Raw genomic sequence first — 19,526 nt, 5'->3', positions numbered from 1 at the left:
AGGGAGGGGAGGGGAGGGGAAGGGGAGGGAAACCAGTGTTGGTGAGGACGTGGAGAAACTGGAACTCTTGTGCACTGTTGCTAGAATAGTAAAATGAGTAGCTGCTGTGGAGAACAGTCCGGAGGCTTCTCAAAAAAATTAAAAATAGAACTGCCATACAAGGTAGCAATCCTGCTTCTGGGTATACATCCAAAAGAATTGACAGCAGTGTCTTAAATAGATATTTGAATACTTAATGTTGATAGCAGCACTATTCACAATAACCAGGAGGTGGAAGCTACCTAAATGTCCATCAGTGCATGAATGGATAAACAAAATGTGGCACATACATACAATGGAATATTATTCAACCTTAAAATAAGGAAATCCTGTCACATGCTATAACATGGATGAACCTTAAGGATGTTATGCTAAGTTAAATAAACCAGCCACAAAAAGACAAATACTGTGATGACACTTACATGAGGTATCTGAAGCAGTCCAATTCATAGAAACAGAAAGTAGAATGGTTGTTACTAGGGGTCATGGGGACAGGGATAGAGGAATTGTTTAATGGGAACAGAATTGTTGGGAAAAGTATGGTGAAGTGGACACTCAACAGCACTGAGAGGAATGTAAATTGATATAATTCTGTAAGGCCACTCTGCAATAAGTATATTTTAATGTATCATCATGTATATTTTAATATTTTGGACAATGATTTTTATATTTTCAATATATATATTTAGTCTCTTTTTAAAAGTCTATATCCTCTGATCTCACAATTCCCCTTTCAGGAATAAATCCAGAAGAAACATTTTGACAGGTAGGCAAAATTATGTTTTCAAAAATGTTCACGGCAGGAATGTTTATAGTAATGACCAAAACACCACAAACAAACAAAAAAACAAAACAAAAACCCAGACTATTCCAGATTAGGGGTTGAGTAAAGATTTATGCACATTGGAATACCAGCCATTGAAAATAAGGATGTAGATACACTAGAAAACATTCCCAATACACTGGTAAAAAAGGAAAATAAGTTATAAACCAGTTGGAGAAAAAAACTTTATTTCCATGTGGAAAAGTACAGAAGGACACATACCAAAATGTAAACATTAGTGGTAAAAATTTGGGATAACAGATTTTTTTCTGATTTTTCTATAATGACAGGTTATCAGCACATGTTTTTAACAATGCATAAAATAAAACAACTCAATGATTCCCATTTCACAGTAGAGTCTGGCCCATATGTTCATGACTTCTCAGGTGGGGTCAGAAAAAAATCTCTACAAAACACAGCGAGCTGGGATGAATTTCTCAGCTGTGTATTGTGAATAGGCAAGAGGAGTCAAGATATAATGAGAATTTCGAACAGTTCATGGAATTAAAAGATAAAAACAAAAAACATAAACCTTATTTCTCAACATAAGTTCCAACAAGTTCAAGACACTTTAGTAAGCTATGACACAAGCCATTCAGTCCACCCCTAAAGAACTGAGTGTCCTGGGAATGTAACCATGCCAAGGCAGTCTTTTCTACATTTTAACAGAAGAAAATGGGTGCCCAATAAAGATTTTTAAGATTAGGAAACAAAGCCGGCCAGGCGTGGTGGCTCACGCCTATAATCCCAGCACTTTGGGAGACTGAGGCAGGCGAATCACAAGGTCAGGAGTTCGAGACCAGCCTGGCCAACACGGTGAAACCCCTTTTCTACTAAAAATACAAAGAATTAGCTGGGCGTGGTGCCAAATACCTGTAATCCCAGCTACTAGAGAGACTGAGGCAGGAGAATCGCTTGAACCTGGGAGGCAGAGGTTGCAGTGAGCTGAGATTATGCCACGGCACTCTAGCCCAGGCAACAGTGCGAGACTCCGTCTCAAAAAAAAAAAAAAAAAAAAAAAATTAGGAAACAAACTAAGTCAGAAGGAACCTAATGATCCGGGAATGCCTAATGATTTCCCATCAAAACCGTTGCAAAATTGCCCTTGTTTCATGAGAACAGTGAATAGGAGCATTGTCATGGTGGAGAAGGACTCTCTAGTAAAGCTTTCCTGGGTGTTTTTTTGCTAAAGCTTTGGCTAATTTTCTTAAAAAGCAGATGTTACCGATCTTTGGCCCTCCAGAATATCAATAAGGAAAATGCCATGAGCATCTCAAAAAACTGTTGCCATAACTTTTGCTCTTGACCTGTCTGTCCACTTTTGCTTTGAGTGGACCACTTCCACATCTTTGTAGCCATTGTTTTTGATGTGCTTATCTTCAGGATCATACTGGTAAAGCCATGTTTCATTTCCAGTTACAATTATTTGAAGAAATGCTTCAGGATCTTGATCCCACATATTTAAAATTTCCACTGAAAGTTCTGCTCTTGCCTGCAGCTGATCTGGGCACTATAGTTTTGGTCCCCATTGAATGGAAAGTTTGCTCAACTTTAATTCTGTAAACTGAACCAAATGATATGTGTACAGTATTGGCTATTGTTCCTGCTGTTAATAATGATTCTCTTCAATTAGGGCATGAACAAGATGAATTTTTTTCCTCACAAATTAATGTGGATGGTCTGCCACTACACGCTTTATTTATTTATTTATTTATTTATTTATTTATTTATTTATTTTGAGACGGAGTCTCACTCAGGAGTGTCACCCAGGCTGGAATGCAGTGGCGAGATCTCCACTCACTGCAACCTCTGCCTCCTGAGTGTAAGCAATTCTCCTGCCTCAGCCTCCTGAGTAACTGGGATTACAGGCACCCACCACCATGCCCAACTAATTTTTGTATTTTTAGTAGAGACGGGGTTTCATCATGTTGGCCAGGCTGGTCTCAAACTCCTGACCTCAGGAGATCCGCCTGCCTAGACCTCCCAAAGTGCTGGGATTATAGGTGTGAGCCACCACGCCCGGCCTATTTATTTATTTATTTATCTGAGATGGAGTCTTACTCTGTTGCCCAGGCTGAAATGCAGTGGCGCGATCTTGGCTCACTGCAACCTCCGCCTCCTGGGTTCAAGCAATTATCCTGCCTCAGCCTCCTGAGTAGCTGGGATTACAGGCACATACCACCACGCCTGGCTAATTTTTGTATTTTTCGTAGAGACAGGGTTTCATCATGTTGGTCAGGCTGGTCTCGAACTCCTGACTTTGTGATCTGCCCGCCTTGGCCTTCCAAAGTGCTGGGATTATAGGCATGAGCCACCACACCCAGCCTATTTATTTTTTGAGATGGAGTTTTGCTCTTGTTGCCCAGGCTGGAATGCGTGATCTTGGCTCATTGCAACCCCTGCCTCTCAGGTTCAAGCGATTCTCCTGCTTTGGCCTCCCAAGTAGCTGGGATTACAGGTGCCACTACCACACCCAGCTAATTTTTTATATTTTCAGTAGAGATGGGGTTACCCCATGTTGGCCAAGCTGGTCTGGAACTCCAGACCTCAGGCAATACACCCACTTTGGCCTCCCAAAGTGCTGGGATTACAACCGTGAGCCACTGTGCCCCACCCAGGCTTTGTATTTCACATAATCTTGTCCCTTCTCTTTTTTGAGACAGGGTCTCTCTCTGCCAACCAAGGCTGGAGTGCAGTGGCACAATCTTAGCTCACTGCAACCTCCATCTCCCTGGTTCAAGTGATTCTCCCACCTCAGCCTTCCAAGTAGCTAGGACTACAGGTACATGCCACCACATCGAACTATTTCTTTGTGTTTTTAGTAGAGATAGCGTTTTATCATGTTGCCTGAGCTGGTCTTAAAAACTCCTGGGTTCAAGTGATCCACCCACCTCAGCCTCCCAAAGTTCTGGGATTACAGGCATCAGCCACTGCACCCACCCCTTGTCCCTTCTTTTTTAATTTTATTTATTTACTTATTTTGATATGGAGTCTTGCTGTGTTGCCCAGGCTGGAGTGCAGTCACATGATCTCAGCTCACTGCAACCTCCACCTCCCGGGTTCCCACAATTCTCCTGCCTCAGTCTCCCAAGTAGCTGGGATCACAGGCATGTGCCACCATGCCTGGCTAATTTTACATATTCTTAGTAGAGACAGGGTTTCACCATGTTGGTCAGCTGGTCTCAAAACTCCTGACTTCAAGTGATCCACCTGCCTCAGCCTCCCAAAGTGCTGGGATTACAGGTGTGAGCCATTGCGCCTGGCCTCTTGTCCCCGCTTATTACATTATCCATTTGTAAACTGCTGATTTATTTGGGCCATTTCCCCATAAACTTTTCCTAAAGCATCAATGGTTTCACCATTCTTCCATCCAAGTTTTAACATAAATTTAATGTTTGTTCTTCTTTCAATTTTAGCAGTATTCATGTTGCTCTGATAGGAGCCCTTTTTCAAATTGATATTTTATTTTTCTTAGTGCCTCAAACTAAATCCTGTTCAGTTATATTATAACAAGTTAGTACGAGTTAATTTTGGTGGAAAAATAATCTGGAATCCATGCATAGTTTCTTCGTAACTCATATTTTCCATGATCTTTTTGAAGACTCCTCATAGAATCAATCTTCTCCCACTCAAGTTTTTTTTAGGTTTCTTTTTTTAATAACATCTTTTATTTGTATACAATTATAAAGTACAAACTTGTTTTATTAGGATTTTTCTTATTTTTTAAAAAAATTTATTTTTAGTCAACTGACTCCCTTTTATTTACCAGCAGTTTGCTCTGACAGAATAAATTACAAACTATTGTTTTGCTTAATCCTTTTAACCACCATGTCAGGCACACAGGTTGGAGGATATTAGCTTTCATTTTATAAACAGTGGAAACACTGTACCCACATTTAGTGTAAGACAGAGCTGGGATATAAGCCTTGGGCTTCCATAGTCACAACTGCCTTTTTCCGTAACTTTGTAACACATCATTTTTAAGTAATCTGATTTCACAATGTTTTACAGTATAAGAGTAACATCTATAGCATCTCTTCTTGGCAGGTTACCTCTAGAGAGAACCAATCTAATTACCTCATAAGCTGGCACTTTTTTTTTTTTTTGGGGGATGGAGTTTCACTCTTGTTGCCCAGGCTGGAGTGCAATGGTGTGATCTTGTCTCACTGCAACCTCTGCCTCCTTGGATTCAAGCGATTCTCCTGCCTCAGCCTCCCAAGTAGCTGGGATTACAGGCATGTGCCACCATGCCTGGCTATAGCTTCTTTTTTCTTTCTTTCTTTAAATTTTATTTTGTGAGATGAGGTCCCAGTATTTTGCTCAGTGTGGTCTTGAACTCCTGGCCTCAAGTAATCCTCCCACCTCAGCCTCTCGAATAGGTGGGACTACAGATGTGCACCACTATCTCTGGTTCTTTAGTTTCTATCCAGGAAGCTAGGGTACTAATAGGTCCTTCTTTCGTGAGAAGAAAACAGAGAAAGAATCCTTTTCTTTTTTGAGGGACAGCTGGAGTAGAGGAGTTAATGCACAGTACCTAAGTTCAAATCTAAATCCAAGCTCTCCCACATGCACTTTAAGCAAATTACTTCTTTTTGTTTTCCCACCTGTGAAATGAGGGAAACAGTACTGATCTTCACTGTAGACAGACTGAGTTTTTTTTTATTATTATTATATTTTGAGACAAAGTCTCACCCTGTTACCCAGGCTGGAGTGCAGTGTCACGATCTCAGCTCACTACAACCTCCCCTCTGCCTCCCGGGCTCAAGCAATTCTCGTGCCTCAGCCTCCTGAGTCACTGGGATTACAGACGTGCACCATCATGCCCAGCTAATTTTTCGTATTTTTACTAGAGACAGGGGTTTCATCATGTTGGCCAGGCTGGTCTTGAACTCCTGGTCTCATGTATCTACTGGCCTTGGCCTCCCAAAGTGCTGGGATTACAGGCATGAGCCACCATGCCTGGCCGATAGAGTGGTTTTAACTACAGTATAAAGCTCTTGGAACTAAGAACAGTACTTGAAATATTTAAGTATTCAATAAATGCTATTAAGTATTCAGGAGCACAAAATGGATCCCATGACGGTAATTCAAAGGACCACAAAAATCAGTGTTCCTGTGTTTTGTTTTTTAAAACATGCTTCCTTCCCTTCCTCCAACACACAAGCAGCAAAGTAGAGAGACACTCACAGCCCAAGCGAGAAGACACCCAAACACCAAATTAGAAATGGCTTCACAGGCAGTCCCAGAGTCAAAGCCAGTTCCCAGACCAGTCCCATCCCACAGCAGCCTGCCTCCTCTTTTCAATATGACGGATGCCACTGTGTCCGTCGCCAAGGACTCCCTGGCAGATGGAATGGCCACAGCCATCTCTAAGTCGGCGGTAGCACCCATCAAGTGGGTCAAGCTGCTGCTACAGGTGCAGCATGCCAGCAAGCAGATCACTGCAGATAAGCAATACAAGGGCATTATAGACTGCATGGTCTATATTCCCAAGGAGCAGGGAGTCCTGTCATTTTGGTGCAGTAACCTGATCAATGTCATCAGATACCTCCTCCAACCAGGCTCTTAACTTCGCCTTCAAAGATAAATACAAGAGGCTCTTCCTGGGTAGTAAAGACAAAAGGTCCCAGTTTTGGTGCTACTTTGCAGGGAATCTGGCATCAGGCGGTACCACTGGGGCCACGTCCTTGTTTTGTGTACCCTCTTGATTTTGCCCATACTCGTCTAGCAGCTGATGTGGGCAAAGCTGGAGCTGAAAGGGAATTCCAAGTCTTCGGTGACCAACTGGTTAAGATCTACAGATCTGATGAGATTAAGAGCCTGTACCAAGGCTTTAACACGTATGTGCAGGGTATTATCTATCGAGCTGCCTGCTGCCTACTTCATTATCTATGACACTGCAAAGGGAAAGCTTCCGGATCCCAAGGACACTCACATCGTCATCAGCTGGATGATGCACAGACTGTCACTGCCGTTGCTGCGTTGACTTCCTATCCATTTAACACCGTTCACCGCTGCATGATGATGCAGTCAGGACGCAAAGGAACTGACATCATCTACACAGGCACACTTGACTGCTGGAGGAAGATTACTCATGATGAAGGAGGCAAAGCTTTTTTCAAGGGTGCATGGTCCAATGTTCTCAGAGGCATGGGTGGTGCTTTTGTGCTTCTCTTGTATGATGAAACCAAGAAGTACACGTAAGTTATTTCCTAGGATTTTTCCCCCTGTGAACAGGCATGTTGTATTATATAACATATTTCAGCATTCTTTTTTTTTTTTTTTGAGACGGAGTCTCCCTCTATTGCCCAGGGTGGAGTGCAGTGGCACAATCTCGGCTCACTGCAACCTCCACCTTTTGGGGTCAAGCAACTCTCCTGCCTCAGCCTCCTAAGTAGCTGGGACTACAGGCACCTGCCACCACTCCTGGCTTTTTTTTTTGTATTTTTAGTAGAGACAGGGTTTCACCATATTGGCCAGGCTGGTCCTGAACTCCTGACCTTGTGATCCACCCGCCTCGGCCTCCCAAAGTGCTGGGATTACAGACATGAGCCACCGTGCCCAGCTATCTTCAGCATTCTTGACAGACTCCTTGCTGTCAATTTATCAGTGGCAACTATTTATTGGTTGTAAATAGGAAGCAGTAATATTCATCTGACCAGTTTTCTCTTAAAGCCATTTCGATGATGATGATGGTGATGGGACTCAGTTATATTTTTTATTTCAGTCACTCCTAATAAATAACAAATTTGGAGAAATAAATATTAAAAAAAAAAAAAAGAAATGGCTTCACACCTTGGAATGACAAATGCTCAAATGGCTCCCAGTAAGTGCGCACAGGGACACCACTGTCAGAGTGGTGAGCAATCATCTACCACAAAATATAACAAAGCAGCAAAGGTACATAGGAAGCACGTGAGGACATACAACCTCTAAGGCCCATATAAATCTGTCAAGAAAACTTTCTGGAGGAAGGAAAGATAGAAGAAAAGATCTGGATATCAACATTTGGTAATGTCTACCTCAATCTTCCTGACAACTACATTCAAACCGACCTGGGTATGCTGGTCCCAAGCACATCATCCAGCTTGAGTTTCAATGCTGGGTGGGAGAAAAGGAACTTGAGGGCAAGTCAGAGCCCAGAAAGGAGCATAATTTACAACTGCACAGCGGGGGAGACTGAGTTTGAGTGTGGGAAACGGGAAAGGGGGCGTGTGGGGTAAAGAGGGGAGTGCAGTGGAGTCAGCCCTTAGTGAACAAGTCTGCCTTGAAGGTGGAGATGGGCACCCCTCTGGCTGAATCTGCTCCAGTAGAGAGCTCAGGGGCCAGCAGCAGACACCGCAAGGAGCAAAGCAACTGGTGTAAGTTCCACAGCTTCCCGCGACCAAGAGTGCTTCATTCTGCCCAGGCATCTGTTCAGTCCCATCTTTTATTTTAAGACCAGATCTGGCTCTGTCACCCAGGCTAGAGTGCAGTGGTACAGTCTGGGCTCACTGCAGCCCAAACTCCTGGGTTCAAGCAATCCTCCTACCACAGCATCCCAAGCAGCTGGGATTATGGGTGCACACCACCATGACCCGCTAATTTTCTACTTTTTGTAGAGATGGGGTCTCACTATGTTGCCCAGGATTGTCTCAAATTCCTGGGTCACTTCAGCTTTCCAAAGTGTTGGAATTAGAGGCATGAGCCACTGTACTTGGCCTCAATCTTTTCAATCTTCTGTTTTTAAAAGCAGACATCTCCCTGGTTGGAGCAAGGAGGAAACAGGGCTTTGGAAAGTTCCAAGAGCCAAGGAGAAGCCCCACAACAGTTCGAGATCTTTCCAGAATAATCCACACTCCACCTCCTCATCCCTCTTACCAAAGGGCGACACTTGGTTCCTGGGAGTAGGGGGAGATACACGCCCAGTACCTGTCCTCATCCAACAAAGTCACAGGCACCCAAGGGCAGCCGCGCTGCCACCGAGGGCCCCCGGCTGCTCATGACCGCCAGTCAGCTCCGGCCTTTCTTAAAAGGAGACACGCGGCTCGCAAACCCTCCCCGCCCCGAGGAGGCACGCGTCACGGCCCTGCGCCCTGAAGAGGCACCTTCCCACCCCCGCCCCTCAAACGCGAGAGGCCACGCGTTCCGGCCTCCGCTGCTTCCGCCACCTCCACGTGCCGCAACACCAGTGAGTGGGCGCGCGCTCCCAACGGTCGGGGGCGGAGCTGAGAGCACCGCGCCCAAAAAAGGCGGCAAAGTCCCTGACTCGCTGAGAGCTTGCGAGCCGCGATGTCTATCCCATTCATCTCCTCTCCTCTGACAGCACGCCGTGATTCCCCTCAGGCACCTTTCACCGTTAGGGATGAGGACCCCGCGGCGGTTCTCGGTGTGGCTCTGATTCACCGCCATCTTGCTTCGGGCCTCCTCCTGCCGCCCCGCAGATGGAAAGAGGCGGGACCGGCGCCGAGCCGTGGGGTGTGGCTCTGAGGGGGAGGGCGGAGATTATGACGTAAGGAGGAGGAGGAACGAGAGCCGGTCACTTGGCGAGGCAGGGCGGGGGGCGGAGTCAGGGTGGGCCCCCGCCGAGAAACGGGATAAAGGGGCGGGTCCTGAGAATTAGCTCCGCCCCCTAGAGCGCGAAGGGGTGAGTGATAGGTGAGTGGCCACCCGACCTCACCTGCCCCCTTAGCCCCATGCCTTTAGGTATGGACTTGGGTTGGTCCTGTCAGGAATGAAAATTAAAGGCAGCCGTCACGAGAACCCCAGCCAGGATTTCCCTGCGCCTCCTCGCCCAGCCAGGAAACTGTTGCCTTTCGGAGAAGGGGTCCAGAACAACTGCCCGCCTCCCTAGGCCCGCAGAACCTTCTTCCACCAGCGGAGGCCCAGAAGCCCTTGAGTGAGTCCCTGCCAGTTCCAGGATCGAGTCCCTGCCAGTTCCAGGATCGAAAGCGCCTTTGTCTCTGGGTCATCTTTCATGCCTGCCCTGCTTCCTCCAGGGTGATGGTGGGAATGGGGTGGGACACGTTATACTGGAATTGCTCTGAGGACTAAAATGTTGTACATCTTCTTATTTCCTTTAAGCTTCACAAATACAGGCCGGGCGCAGTGGCTTACGCCTGTAATCCCAACACTTTGGGAGGCCCAGGCGGGAGGGTCGCTTGAGCTCAGGGGTTCAAAACCAGCCTGGGCAACATGGTGAGCCTTGTCTCTACCAAATTTTTTTTTTTAATTAGCCGTGTGTGGTGGCTTACACCTGCAGTCCCAGCTACTCAGGAGGCTGAGGCAGGAGGATCGCTTGAGCCAGGGAGATAGAAGCTGGGGATGGCAGTGAGCCGTGATCACACCACCACACTCCAGCCTGGGCGGCAGAGCAAGACCCTATTTCAAATAATGAAAATAAACTTCACAAATAGTATCAGAGATCTTCAAAGAGATTAAAAAGATCTTCAAAGAGATGTAAACCTCTTCTTGACTACTGTATTTCATGGAATTTAAGATGCTATTAAGTATAAGATGCAACAATTTTCATGTACCACTGAGAAAAAAAAAAAAAAACGTTGCCAAATAAACTGACATCCCATCAATTGTAAATGTATCTTGATTTCAGAAAATTTACTTCAAAATACAAGACTTACTAGAGCAACCTTGGGCAAAGATTATTATGTTCCTGGGACTTCAGTTTCCATGTATCTGTATGAAGGCATTGAATAGAAGAGCTCTCAGGTTTCTTTCAGCTGTGACATTTTATGTTCATCAAACTGCTTTGTAACTCACATTTCATTTCTCTCCATCTCAGTGTCATGATGCTACTCTACTTCCTGCCCTCGTCATTTTACTTCAATCACTCCAAGAGCCTCCTGCCTCGTCTTCCTCCAACTCTGACCCCTCCAAACCACTTCCCACCATTCATCTGTACCTTGCACTCACCCTACAGAATGTTGAGGCCTCAAACATAACTGCCTACAGTCGTCACGTTCAGAGAAATAATATATAAGGAAATACTGTGTTATTTGCTGGCTACCATAAAGAGTGTGCACCTTAAGGAGAGGAAGGGTTGGTTTAAGTTCAAGAAAGATACAAGCTAGTGCTTAAGTTTTAATCCTTATTCACTGTAAAATAAGCAGGTATCTAGGTAAGATGGGTCCACTCCTTTTATTTTATTTTTTATGTATTTATTTTTGAGACAGGGTCTCGTTGTATTGCCCAGGCTGGTCTTGAACTCGTAGGCTCAAGTGATCCTCCTGCCTTGGCCTCCCAAAGTTCTGGGATTACAGGCATGAGCCACCACGCCCAGCCAGGTCCACTCCTTTCATAGACTTGGTCCTTACACATTCAGGAAAAAGGAGGGGAAAGCCAGAAAGTTAACTGAATGGAAATAAGCATCATTTTCACTGGAGACAGGCTGTGCTTTGCACAGCATCCCTCAAGGTCAGGTGTGATAGTTCCCTCCCCCCCCCATTTTTTTGTTTTTTTTTTTTTTTTTTTTTTTTTTTGAGACAGGGTCTTGCTCTGTTGCCCAGGCTGGAGCACAGTGGTATGATCTCAGCTCACTGCACCTCCAACCTCCCATGCTCAAGCCATCCTCCCACCTCAACCTCCCATCCATTACTCACTTTGGATATGAAACACTAGAAAATAATGACTGAGGCCCGACCTCACGCCAGCTGAACATGAACTGACCTCACAAAGTGTTTTCATCTCTAATAGCTGTGGCTATTTCTTACCAAGAAAGCCTCACCCTCCACACATGGGTGAGATGACGTAACGGCTGATTTGGTCAAGGAGCACAAATAAGACAGGCCAGGCAGTTACTGTTCAAACAGCAATGTTTAGTTGTACAGCACATAAAGTCTAGCAACAATTACAGGACCAGTTTGAGTGTCTGTTTGCTTGTTTTCAATTGGGAAATTTAACTGTAATGTCACCATAAGATTGGCTGGGACTGGTAACATTTTAGAAATGGGTCGTTCTTGCATCCCCTAGGTATGGGCCTCTTGCTCCATCAGGACTTGGTTGTAGATGAATGGCCCACAAGTCACCAGCCTTCGAGCAAGTTGTGTCCAGGTGGAGACAGGGAGGGGGCGGGCAAAGGGGAATTCTATAAAGACACAGTGTGTGGGGCAGTGGCAGTCAACATTCGCAAACATTCATGCATCTGATTGGGGGGGGGGCTTTGCCCTCCCTTGGGTATTTTCCATTAGCCTACAGTGACCACCTGTGGCCAGGCTAATTCATTACTCACATTAATGGGGAAGGGGGTTGGGGGTAGAAGTAGGTAGGGTAGGTGGGAAGAGATCCTTCTTATTGCTGAGTGGACAGAAGGGTGTTAGTTTTTCCTTAGTGTGTACGTATTGTGGGTTTCTGGGGGTTTGTGTATTTAGTTTTTGTTTGTTTGGACAAAAGAACGTCAACTCCAGCAATGTCTTCTTAGGAAAACCACTCTTCCTTAGTAGCTGCGTTACGAGGTGGGGAGGATGTACAACCGCACTCTGGGCCAGCCACAAGTGGTGATTTTTTAAAAAGTGATCCTAGCCCTTGCTCCCCAACATCTGTAGTGACCCACTCTCATGAATACTTTTAAGTGATGAAGGAGACACCCTTGTCCCACGTTGGGGCTCACACAGCTGATCTCAATGAATCTAGTAAACAGAAAAATTGCTTTCTTGACCTTTTAAGGAAGCCAAGAGTAGCTCATGCAGATGAATGGGTAGGGAGCAATGCCATTGCCCTTAGAGATGGTTACAAGTAGCTGGGATGGGCTTACAAGGGCAGAAGAAACTCTTAATGAGTTCTTTCGCCTTGCAGATGGGCTGGGACCGGCTGACACAGATGATGTGGTAGGGCAGTGCTGGCAGAACCCCACTCCACTGGGAGGAGAGGAGTGGTTTGGATAAATGGAGGATGCAACTGTCCTAAAGAGGCAGCTGGCCCCTCCCACCTACTGAGGGCTGAGAGGGGCTGTGGTGGTGAGCTGGACGAGCACAGCACTAAAAAGGGCCTGGCCCTGCAGCAATAACAGCTGAGAGGAATGGAGGGAGAAGCAGCGCTTGAAATGGACTTCATTCAGCAGTGGGGCAGGGGGTGGCTGGCACAGGTGGAAGGACATTGCCCAGGAGGCCTTCTCCCTGCAGGGGGGTTGAGAATGGTTGAGGGTGTGGAGACCAGCAGCTGGCAGAAGACATATAAAATAGCTTCTCCAGGGAGGCTGAGATTATGGTTCAGGGGTGCCAGGCACCATTCCTACTCAGCCTCTCCAACGCCCACCTCCCATGCCCATAGATCTTCCCCTGCTGGTCCAAGGTCTCCAAACAGGACTGCTTCTATAGCAGCCAAGGATCCCTGTTCTGTTGAAATGTAGTAACCTCTGGGCTGTAGCACTGCTGCTATTCTATCATGACAGGTGCCTACCCTGTAACTTTGTGAGCAAGGGAGGATGAGGGCTGGGTTGGCAGCCTCCAGGAAAGATCGAGACCATAGGTTTGGGGTCACCAGTGACCTGATCACCCCCCACCTTTCTCCTGGTCCACTGAATCTTGGGTCTTGAGTCTTATGTTTTTTCCTAGCACCTGAGTGATAAAAGACTGGGATTATAAGTGCTGGGATTCGTAGAGGACCAGTGAAACACCTAGGCTGAACCAGGAGATGGGACAGGAGGTTGTATGAGGTTATTGTAAACAGTTTCACTTGGTGTTTTCCCGTTCCTAAGGCTAAATTGTTTCCCCGGCCCCAAATTTCATGAATCTTACAGATTAAAGGAAAAGAGTAACTTACTTGTAAAACAAACGGGGAAAATATATGCATTAATATAGGGCTTCAGGGAAAGGCAAGAAAAGCCTAAATATACGAGGGTGGGTATCATTGGGAATGTCTGTAGGAGTCAGGAGGAGAGGGAATTAGGGAAAAGCAGAGAAAGACAGACATAAATGTAATTAGATTCAGCACAAAAGTGATGGGGAATTGAAAAGAGAAGTCAAGTATGTATGAGGCAAATGGAGCAACAGAGAAGCCTGCTTAGAAGGGGGAGAAGTCTGACAGAGAAAAGAGAGGTGTGGTCAAAATTCTGTCTTTGAAGCCAAATCACTAAGAAAGACAAATAATGTATATTGTTTCTGATACTTCTTTAGAGTTAGTTCTAGAACCTGATGTCCCCATAAAAGGTTGTCTCACGTGACTAGCATGTGTGCTTCCTTTAACTAGACACTGGGAACTGCATAACTCACTGTGTTTCCCTCTTTGCACTGGCTGCCTATGAGCTCAGGGCCTGTTCCAGTGCTTGACTACAGAAACTTTCTTTCCTATTCCTTTCTTTGCCCCAGATTTATCTGGCAATCTCAGTTTATACTGTCCTGTACTTTTGTGATTTTATGTGAAGGCAGCCTAAAGTCATTTCTGGAAATAGACTAGGCATAAATGCTAAATATAGGAATGAACCTAAAGTAGATTCATCTAAAAGGAAGTGAGAGATGTCAGAGACAGGCAGGAGAAAGGGAGAGAAAGCAGTGTATGAGGGAAGGAGGGAAAGGGAGAAAGAAGACAGAGTGGGAAGCAGAGACAGGCACTGACCCAGCAGCAGAGGCCAGGTGAGTGGAGAGCAGCGGTAGGCTCTGGTGACAGGTGGTAGCTTTGGGACAGTGAACACGACACAGACTGAAGGGTGGAGTTCCACTTGTAGGCACTGATGCTTTCTGCAAGAACGCAGTTCTGGCCTACTTCTCTGCCTTCTCATGGCCTTTCTTTTCCCAGGAAGCCCCAGCCTTACCTCCAGACCACCCCCAACTTACAGGGAGGGTTGTCCTGAACTCCCTGCCCCCTACTCAGGTCTAGCTCCGCTGCCATCTGTCCTTGGAGAATCTCTATAGCCCCAGTTTGTGTGCAGGTTCCGAGAGAAGAGTTGCCTGTGGCTCACCTGCTCCCAGCACTTTTAAATGAAACCTCCCCGAGATCTCCTGAGTGAGGCAAAACAGCTTTGTTTTGGGACACAAGGAAAGGAGACAGATAATGGACACGCATGGAGGAGCCAAACTTACAAGGGACTCTCCAGGGAGGGCAGTGAAAATACCTCACCCCTGCATGCACATACACAGGCTCTCTCGCTCTCTCTTTCACACACACACACACACACATACACATACGATGTAGACAAGATGCTCCACAAATACCAGACAGGCCTGCCTGTGGGACAGAGTTGAAAGGAAGAGGTGGTTGTTGGTGGTATTTGGGATGTGTGTGTGTGAAGTGGGTATGTGTGATGACACAGAGAAGTGGTCGTCATGGGTTACTGTCGTGGCTTTCCTCTGTGTCCACGCTCACCGGAGGGAGGCCTCCATTGTCATTGAGCCGCTTGGCCCTGTAAGTCTCATAGTGGATGTTGTGTGTCACTTCCTTGAGGTCCTGGAGGTGGGTCCTAGAGGACACAGGGTAAGAAGAGGGCTGCAGTTAGGGGCAGGAAGAGGAGGTGGTGACACACATCACTTCGAGTGACTGGACCCAATGACTGGGACCCAATCCCGGGAGCTAAGGATTCTTCTACAGCCCCTTCCAGTTTGCAACAGGAGCTGGAACTGGAGCAGAAAGCTCTGTCAGAGAGACGTGGAGATGCAGGAGATGAATCTGAACATATAGACCCTGACCCCAAATAATTCAACTTGCCATCAGGACACAGCTGGAGGGGAGACATCTTACCTGATGACAAAGTCTCGAAGCAGGGCAAACTCACAGTGATTGAGGTTTTCCACTATGAACAAGACAAAACAAAGCAAAACAGGTAGTCAGTTCATTAATACAGCAACACCCAGGAGGTGAACTTCTGTTCGGGTCACGGAGGCATTTAGGAGAAAGCTATGGGACAGGTTATTTTTTCTAACCCTTCCAGAGGTTTGCTCACTTGGGTGTACTGGATTTGATTCATTAAACAAATATTTATTAAGCAGCTACAATGGGCACAACACTCTTCTAGACGCTGTGGAATAGTAGCCAAGAGGGACTATAATTTTTACCATTTTATAGAAGAGAAAACTAATACTGAGTCTGAGAAACTGGCCAAGGCCTAAGACACACTTCCCATTCTTCAGAAGCTTATAATCCGATTGGAAGTAACACAGAGAAAATAATTGAGCCATTTTAAAAAGGTCATACACTACATGACAAATCCAATTCAACATATATTGAATACCTAGTATTTGCAAATCACTGGCCAAGCACTGTTGGAACAGAATGAGGATTAAGACAAGGGGCTGGGTGCCATGGCACATGCCTGTAATCCCAGCACTTTGGGGGGCCAAGGTGGGAGGATTACTTGAGCCCAGGAGTTCGAGATTAGCCTGGGTAACATAATGAGACCCCACTTCTATTAAAAATAAAAATGAAATTGCCAGACATGGTGGCTCACACCTGTAATCCCAGCATTTTGGGAGGCCAAGGCAGATGGATCACCTGAGGTCAGGAGTTCAAGACCAGCCTGACCAACATGAAAAAACTCCATCTCTATGAAAAATACAAAAATTAGCTGGGCTAATTTTTTGGGCTAAATAAAAAATACAAAAATTAGAGTCTGCACCTGCAGTCCCAGCTACCTGGGAGGCTGAGGCAGAAGAATTACTTGAACCCGGGAGGCAGAGGTTGCAGTGAGCTGAGATTGGGCCACTGCACTCCAGCCTGGATGACAGAGCAAGATTCCCTCTCAAAAAAAAAAAAAAAAAAAAAAAAAAATCTGCATCTGAAATCAAGTTTCACCACTAACGAGTTATGTGACTTTGGACAAGCCTTTTAACGTAAGCTTCCAGTGCTTCAGTGGCTTATATTCTGAGAACAGGAGCACCTGCCCTCTTCCCTTCATAGGGTTATCATATTGAATGAAATCACTGAAGTGATTCTTTGACCACTTTCAGAATCATCAAGACCCGCCCAAGGTCACATCCATTCATAATAAAATGGAAATGACAACACCTGAACAACCCTTCGGCAGTTTGTCAGATCACAACCCTCTTCCTATGAAAACCTTTCTCCAGTTTTTCCAGGCCTTACTAATCTCTCCATGTTCTGAACTCCTTTGATGCACCAAGTCAGTGCCACCCAGTCAGGTGCTGAATCAGTCTCTCGTTACTCCTGCCTGTGAGCATCATCTTCTCAATGAGACTGTAATACAGCTCCTTATGAGCAGAATCTGGCTGGCATTCATTTCATATGTCCTGAGACAGTGCCTTGATCTATAGATGCTTAATAAATGGTGACTGGATAACTGATCAGCAACCAGTTCTTCCAGAAGATGCAGTGAATTACCTTCGATGATCCCCCATGGAGTTTTTCGGCCGAGGACCCTTTTGCCATTCACTTGGTACTCCTTGTCACTTCCCACCACAGCAAAAGGCATGCTCTCCTGCTATATGGGGCAGAAACACAAACCAGACACATGTGCACCGTCATCCTCCAACAACCTGGACATCCAGGAGCAGGACGGCATATGGTCTTCTAGCCTTGAACCACACACCTCTCATGCTCATTCAGAGATACTACTGATGGCAAGGGCAAGGCTTGGTCTCTTGAAAAGAGCACCTGACTGAGATTCAAGAGTCCTGGGTCCAGTCCCAATTGTACCACTGCCTGGCTGGTTAACCTCAGGAATCAGCTCTCCTTCAGCTGCAGAGAGCTTTGTACTTTCTTTTTTTTTTTTTTTTTTTTTGAGACGGAGTCTCACTCTGCCGCCCAGGCTGGAGTGCAGTGGCCGGATCTCAGCTCACTGCAAGCTCCGCCTCCCGGGTTTACGCCATTCTCCTGCCTCAGCCTCCCGAGTAGCTGGGACTACAGGCGCCCGCCACATCGCCCGGCTAGTTTTTTGTATTTTTTAGTAGAGATGGGGTTTCACTGTGTTAGCCAGGATGGTCTCGATCTCCTGACCTTGTGATCCGCCCGTCTCGGCCTCCCAAAGTGCTGGGATTACAGGCTTGAGCCACCGCGCCCGGCCCTGTACTTTCTTTTTTGAGACAGAGTTTTGCTCTTGTTGCCCAGGCTGGAGTGCAATGGCACGATTTCAGCTCACTGAAACCTCTGCCTCCTAGGTTCAAGCAATTCTCCTGCCTTAGCCTCCCGAGTAGCTGGGATTACAGGCATGCGCCACCACACCCAGCTAATTTTTGCAGTTTTTGTAGAGATAAGTTTTGCTGTGTTCTCCAGGCTGGTCTTGAATTCCTGGGCTCAAGTGATTCTCTCACCTAGGCCTCCCAGAGTGCTGGGATTACAGGCATGAGCCACCATGTCCAGCCAATTTAATTTTTTTAAAGTTATTCTAGAGGGGGAAAATAGCCTATAAGCCACTCAATCTAACCCCTGCATTTCATAGAGGGGAAACTGAGGTAGGGTCTGACCAGAGCATAGATCATCCTGGACCCCAGCCCACTGCTCTTCCTGCCTGCTGCCCCTCCCATCACCTCACATACTGTTTTTGCCAGACCTTGTAGGGGGAAAGAAGGCTTTTGTGTGGTCTGGGGATAGAAGGCTTTTTTGGTACAGGGAGCCCTTCTGTGGGTTCACAGTCCAGGGCCATAGTCCTCCTCTTCCCCCCATGTCACTTCTGGTCTGGGTCAGGCAAGGTTGGGAGGAGTACAGAAAGTGAAAAGACAGAGGACGTGCACAATACACATCCCAGAGGTCCCAAGGGGGTATCTGTGGAGCAGCAGAGCCCCAGGCACCCACCCTGATTTTGTCATTCTCCGTCTTATCCTCCAAATCCTCATCAAATTCCTTCTGGGGGTAGAATTCAATGCCATTTACTTCAAGCTCCTTGCGAACCTAGAGGTGAGGAGAAGAAGCAAGGTAGTCAAGTGTCAGGATAATGGAAAAGAGGGGTGTGTGCACCTATGTGTGTGAGCTGAGGTCAGAGAGCCGAATCCAGCCTTGGATAATCCACAGTCATCTCTGAACTCTGAGACCCTGAGCAGCAGGAGGATGGTGAATAAATGCAAGCCCCAGCTATACAATTGCAGCCTAGCCTGAGAGGCAGAAGAGGCTAGGAGGTGCAACTTTAGGTCCCAGGCGCCTCGCAACCAGCTTGCTCATCTCAGGGTCCATGAGACTGAGATTTACACAAGCAGCACAGCTGAGTGCACTGGGGAGTGCTCAGATCCCTGCATGTTATATTCCTGATTGGAAGGAAGAAAGGTGAGGCTCCCCCTACTCCGAGACTGCCCTCTTTCAAGGTCGACTTAAGTCTTGCCTTCTCCAGGATACCATCTAGGACCTCTTCATTGTTCTATTTGATTGTAAGTTTTGTCTGTTTGTTTGTTTGTTTGTTTGTGATAGAGTCTTGCTCTGCACAGAGTGGTGTGATCTCGGCTCACTGCAATCTCCACCTCCCGGGTTCAGTGATTCTCCTGCCTAGGCCTCCCGAGTAGCTGGGATTACAGGCATATGCCACCACGCCCAGCTAATTCTTTATTTTTAGTAGAAATGGGGTTTCACCATGTTGGCCAGGCTGGTCTTGAACTCCTGACCTTAGGTGATCCACCCGCCTTGGCCTCCCAAAGTGCTGGGATTACAGGCATGAGCCACCGCCCCCAGACAATTGTAAGTTTCTTTTTTTTTTTTTTTTTTTTTTTTTTTTTGAGTCGGAGTCTCACTCTGTCACCCAGGCTGGAGTGCAGTGGCCGGATCTCAGCTCACTGCAAGCTCCGCCTCCCGGGTTTACGCC

At 46.4% G+C, this 19,526-nt stretch overlaps 2 protein-coding genes across 4 annotated transcripts in view; both read right to left on the bottom strand.

Moving 5' to 3' along the window:
* The window catches only part of WBP2NL (WBP2 N-terminal like), a 39,910-nt gene extending 30,566 nt beyond the window's left edge, over window positions 1–9,344 (bottom strand). The window contains exon 1 of one of the 2 annotated variants that reach the window (XM_017894124.1): window positions 9,192–9,344. In XM_017894124.1, coding sequence (XP_017749613.1) covers window positions 9,192–9,253 — 62 coding nt within the window. In that variant the 5' untranslated portion in view covers window positions 9,254–9,344. Of the gene's footprint in view, window positions 1–6,797; window positions 6,918–9,191 lie in introns of those variants that run through there. The other variant, XM_017894125.1, reaches the window with a different exon arrangement.
* A 2,308-nt stretch (window positions 9,345–11,652) lies between these two features.
* Window positions 11,653–19,526, bottom strand: part of LOC108543574 (neuronal-specific septin-3) — a 22,079-nt gene continuing 14,205 nt past the window's right edge. Inside the window, exons 7-11 of one of the 2 annotated variants that reach the window (XM_017894122.1) lie at window positions 18,533–18,628; window positions 17,123–17,222; window positions 15,527–15,578; window positions 15,155–15,248; window positions 11,653–12,969 (exon numbers count right to left, since the gene is read on the bottom strand). In XM_017894122.1, the coding sequence (XP_017749611.1) occupies window positions 12,904–12,969; window positions 15,155–15,248; window positions 15,527–15,578; window positions 17,123–17,222; window positions 18,533–18,628 (408 nt within the window). In that variant the 3' untranslated portion in view covers window positions 11,653–12,903. The remainder of the gene's footprint in view (window positions 12,970–15,154; window positions 15,249–15,526; window positions 15,579–17,122; window positions 17,223–18,532; window positions 18,629–19,526) is intronic. The other variant, XM_017894123.1, reaches the window with a different exon arrangement.

This window comes from Rhinopithecus bieti, unplaced genomic scaffold (assembly GCF_001698545.2).
Source record: "Rhinopithecus bieti isolate Rb0 unplaced genomic scaffold, ASM169854v2 scaffold_25304, whole genome shotgun sequence".
NCBI lineage: Eukaryota > Metazoa > Chordata > Mammalia > Primates > Cercopithecidae > Rhinopithecus > Rhinopithecus bieti.
This window is presented reverse-complemented; position numbering and strand designations above follow the sequence as displayed.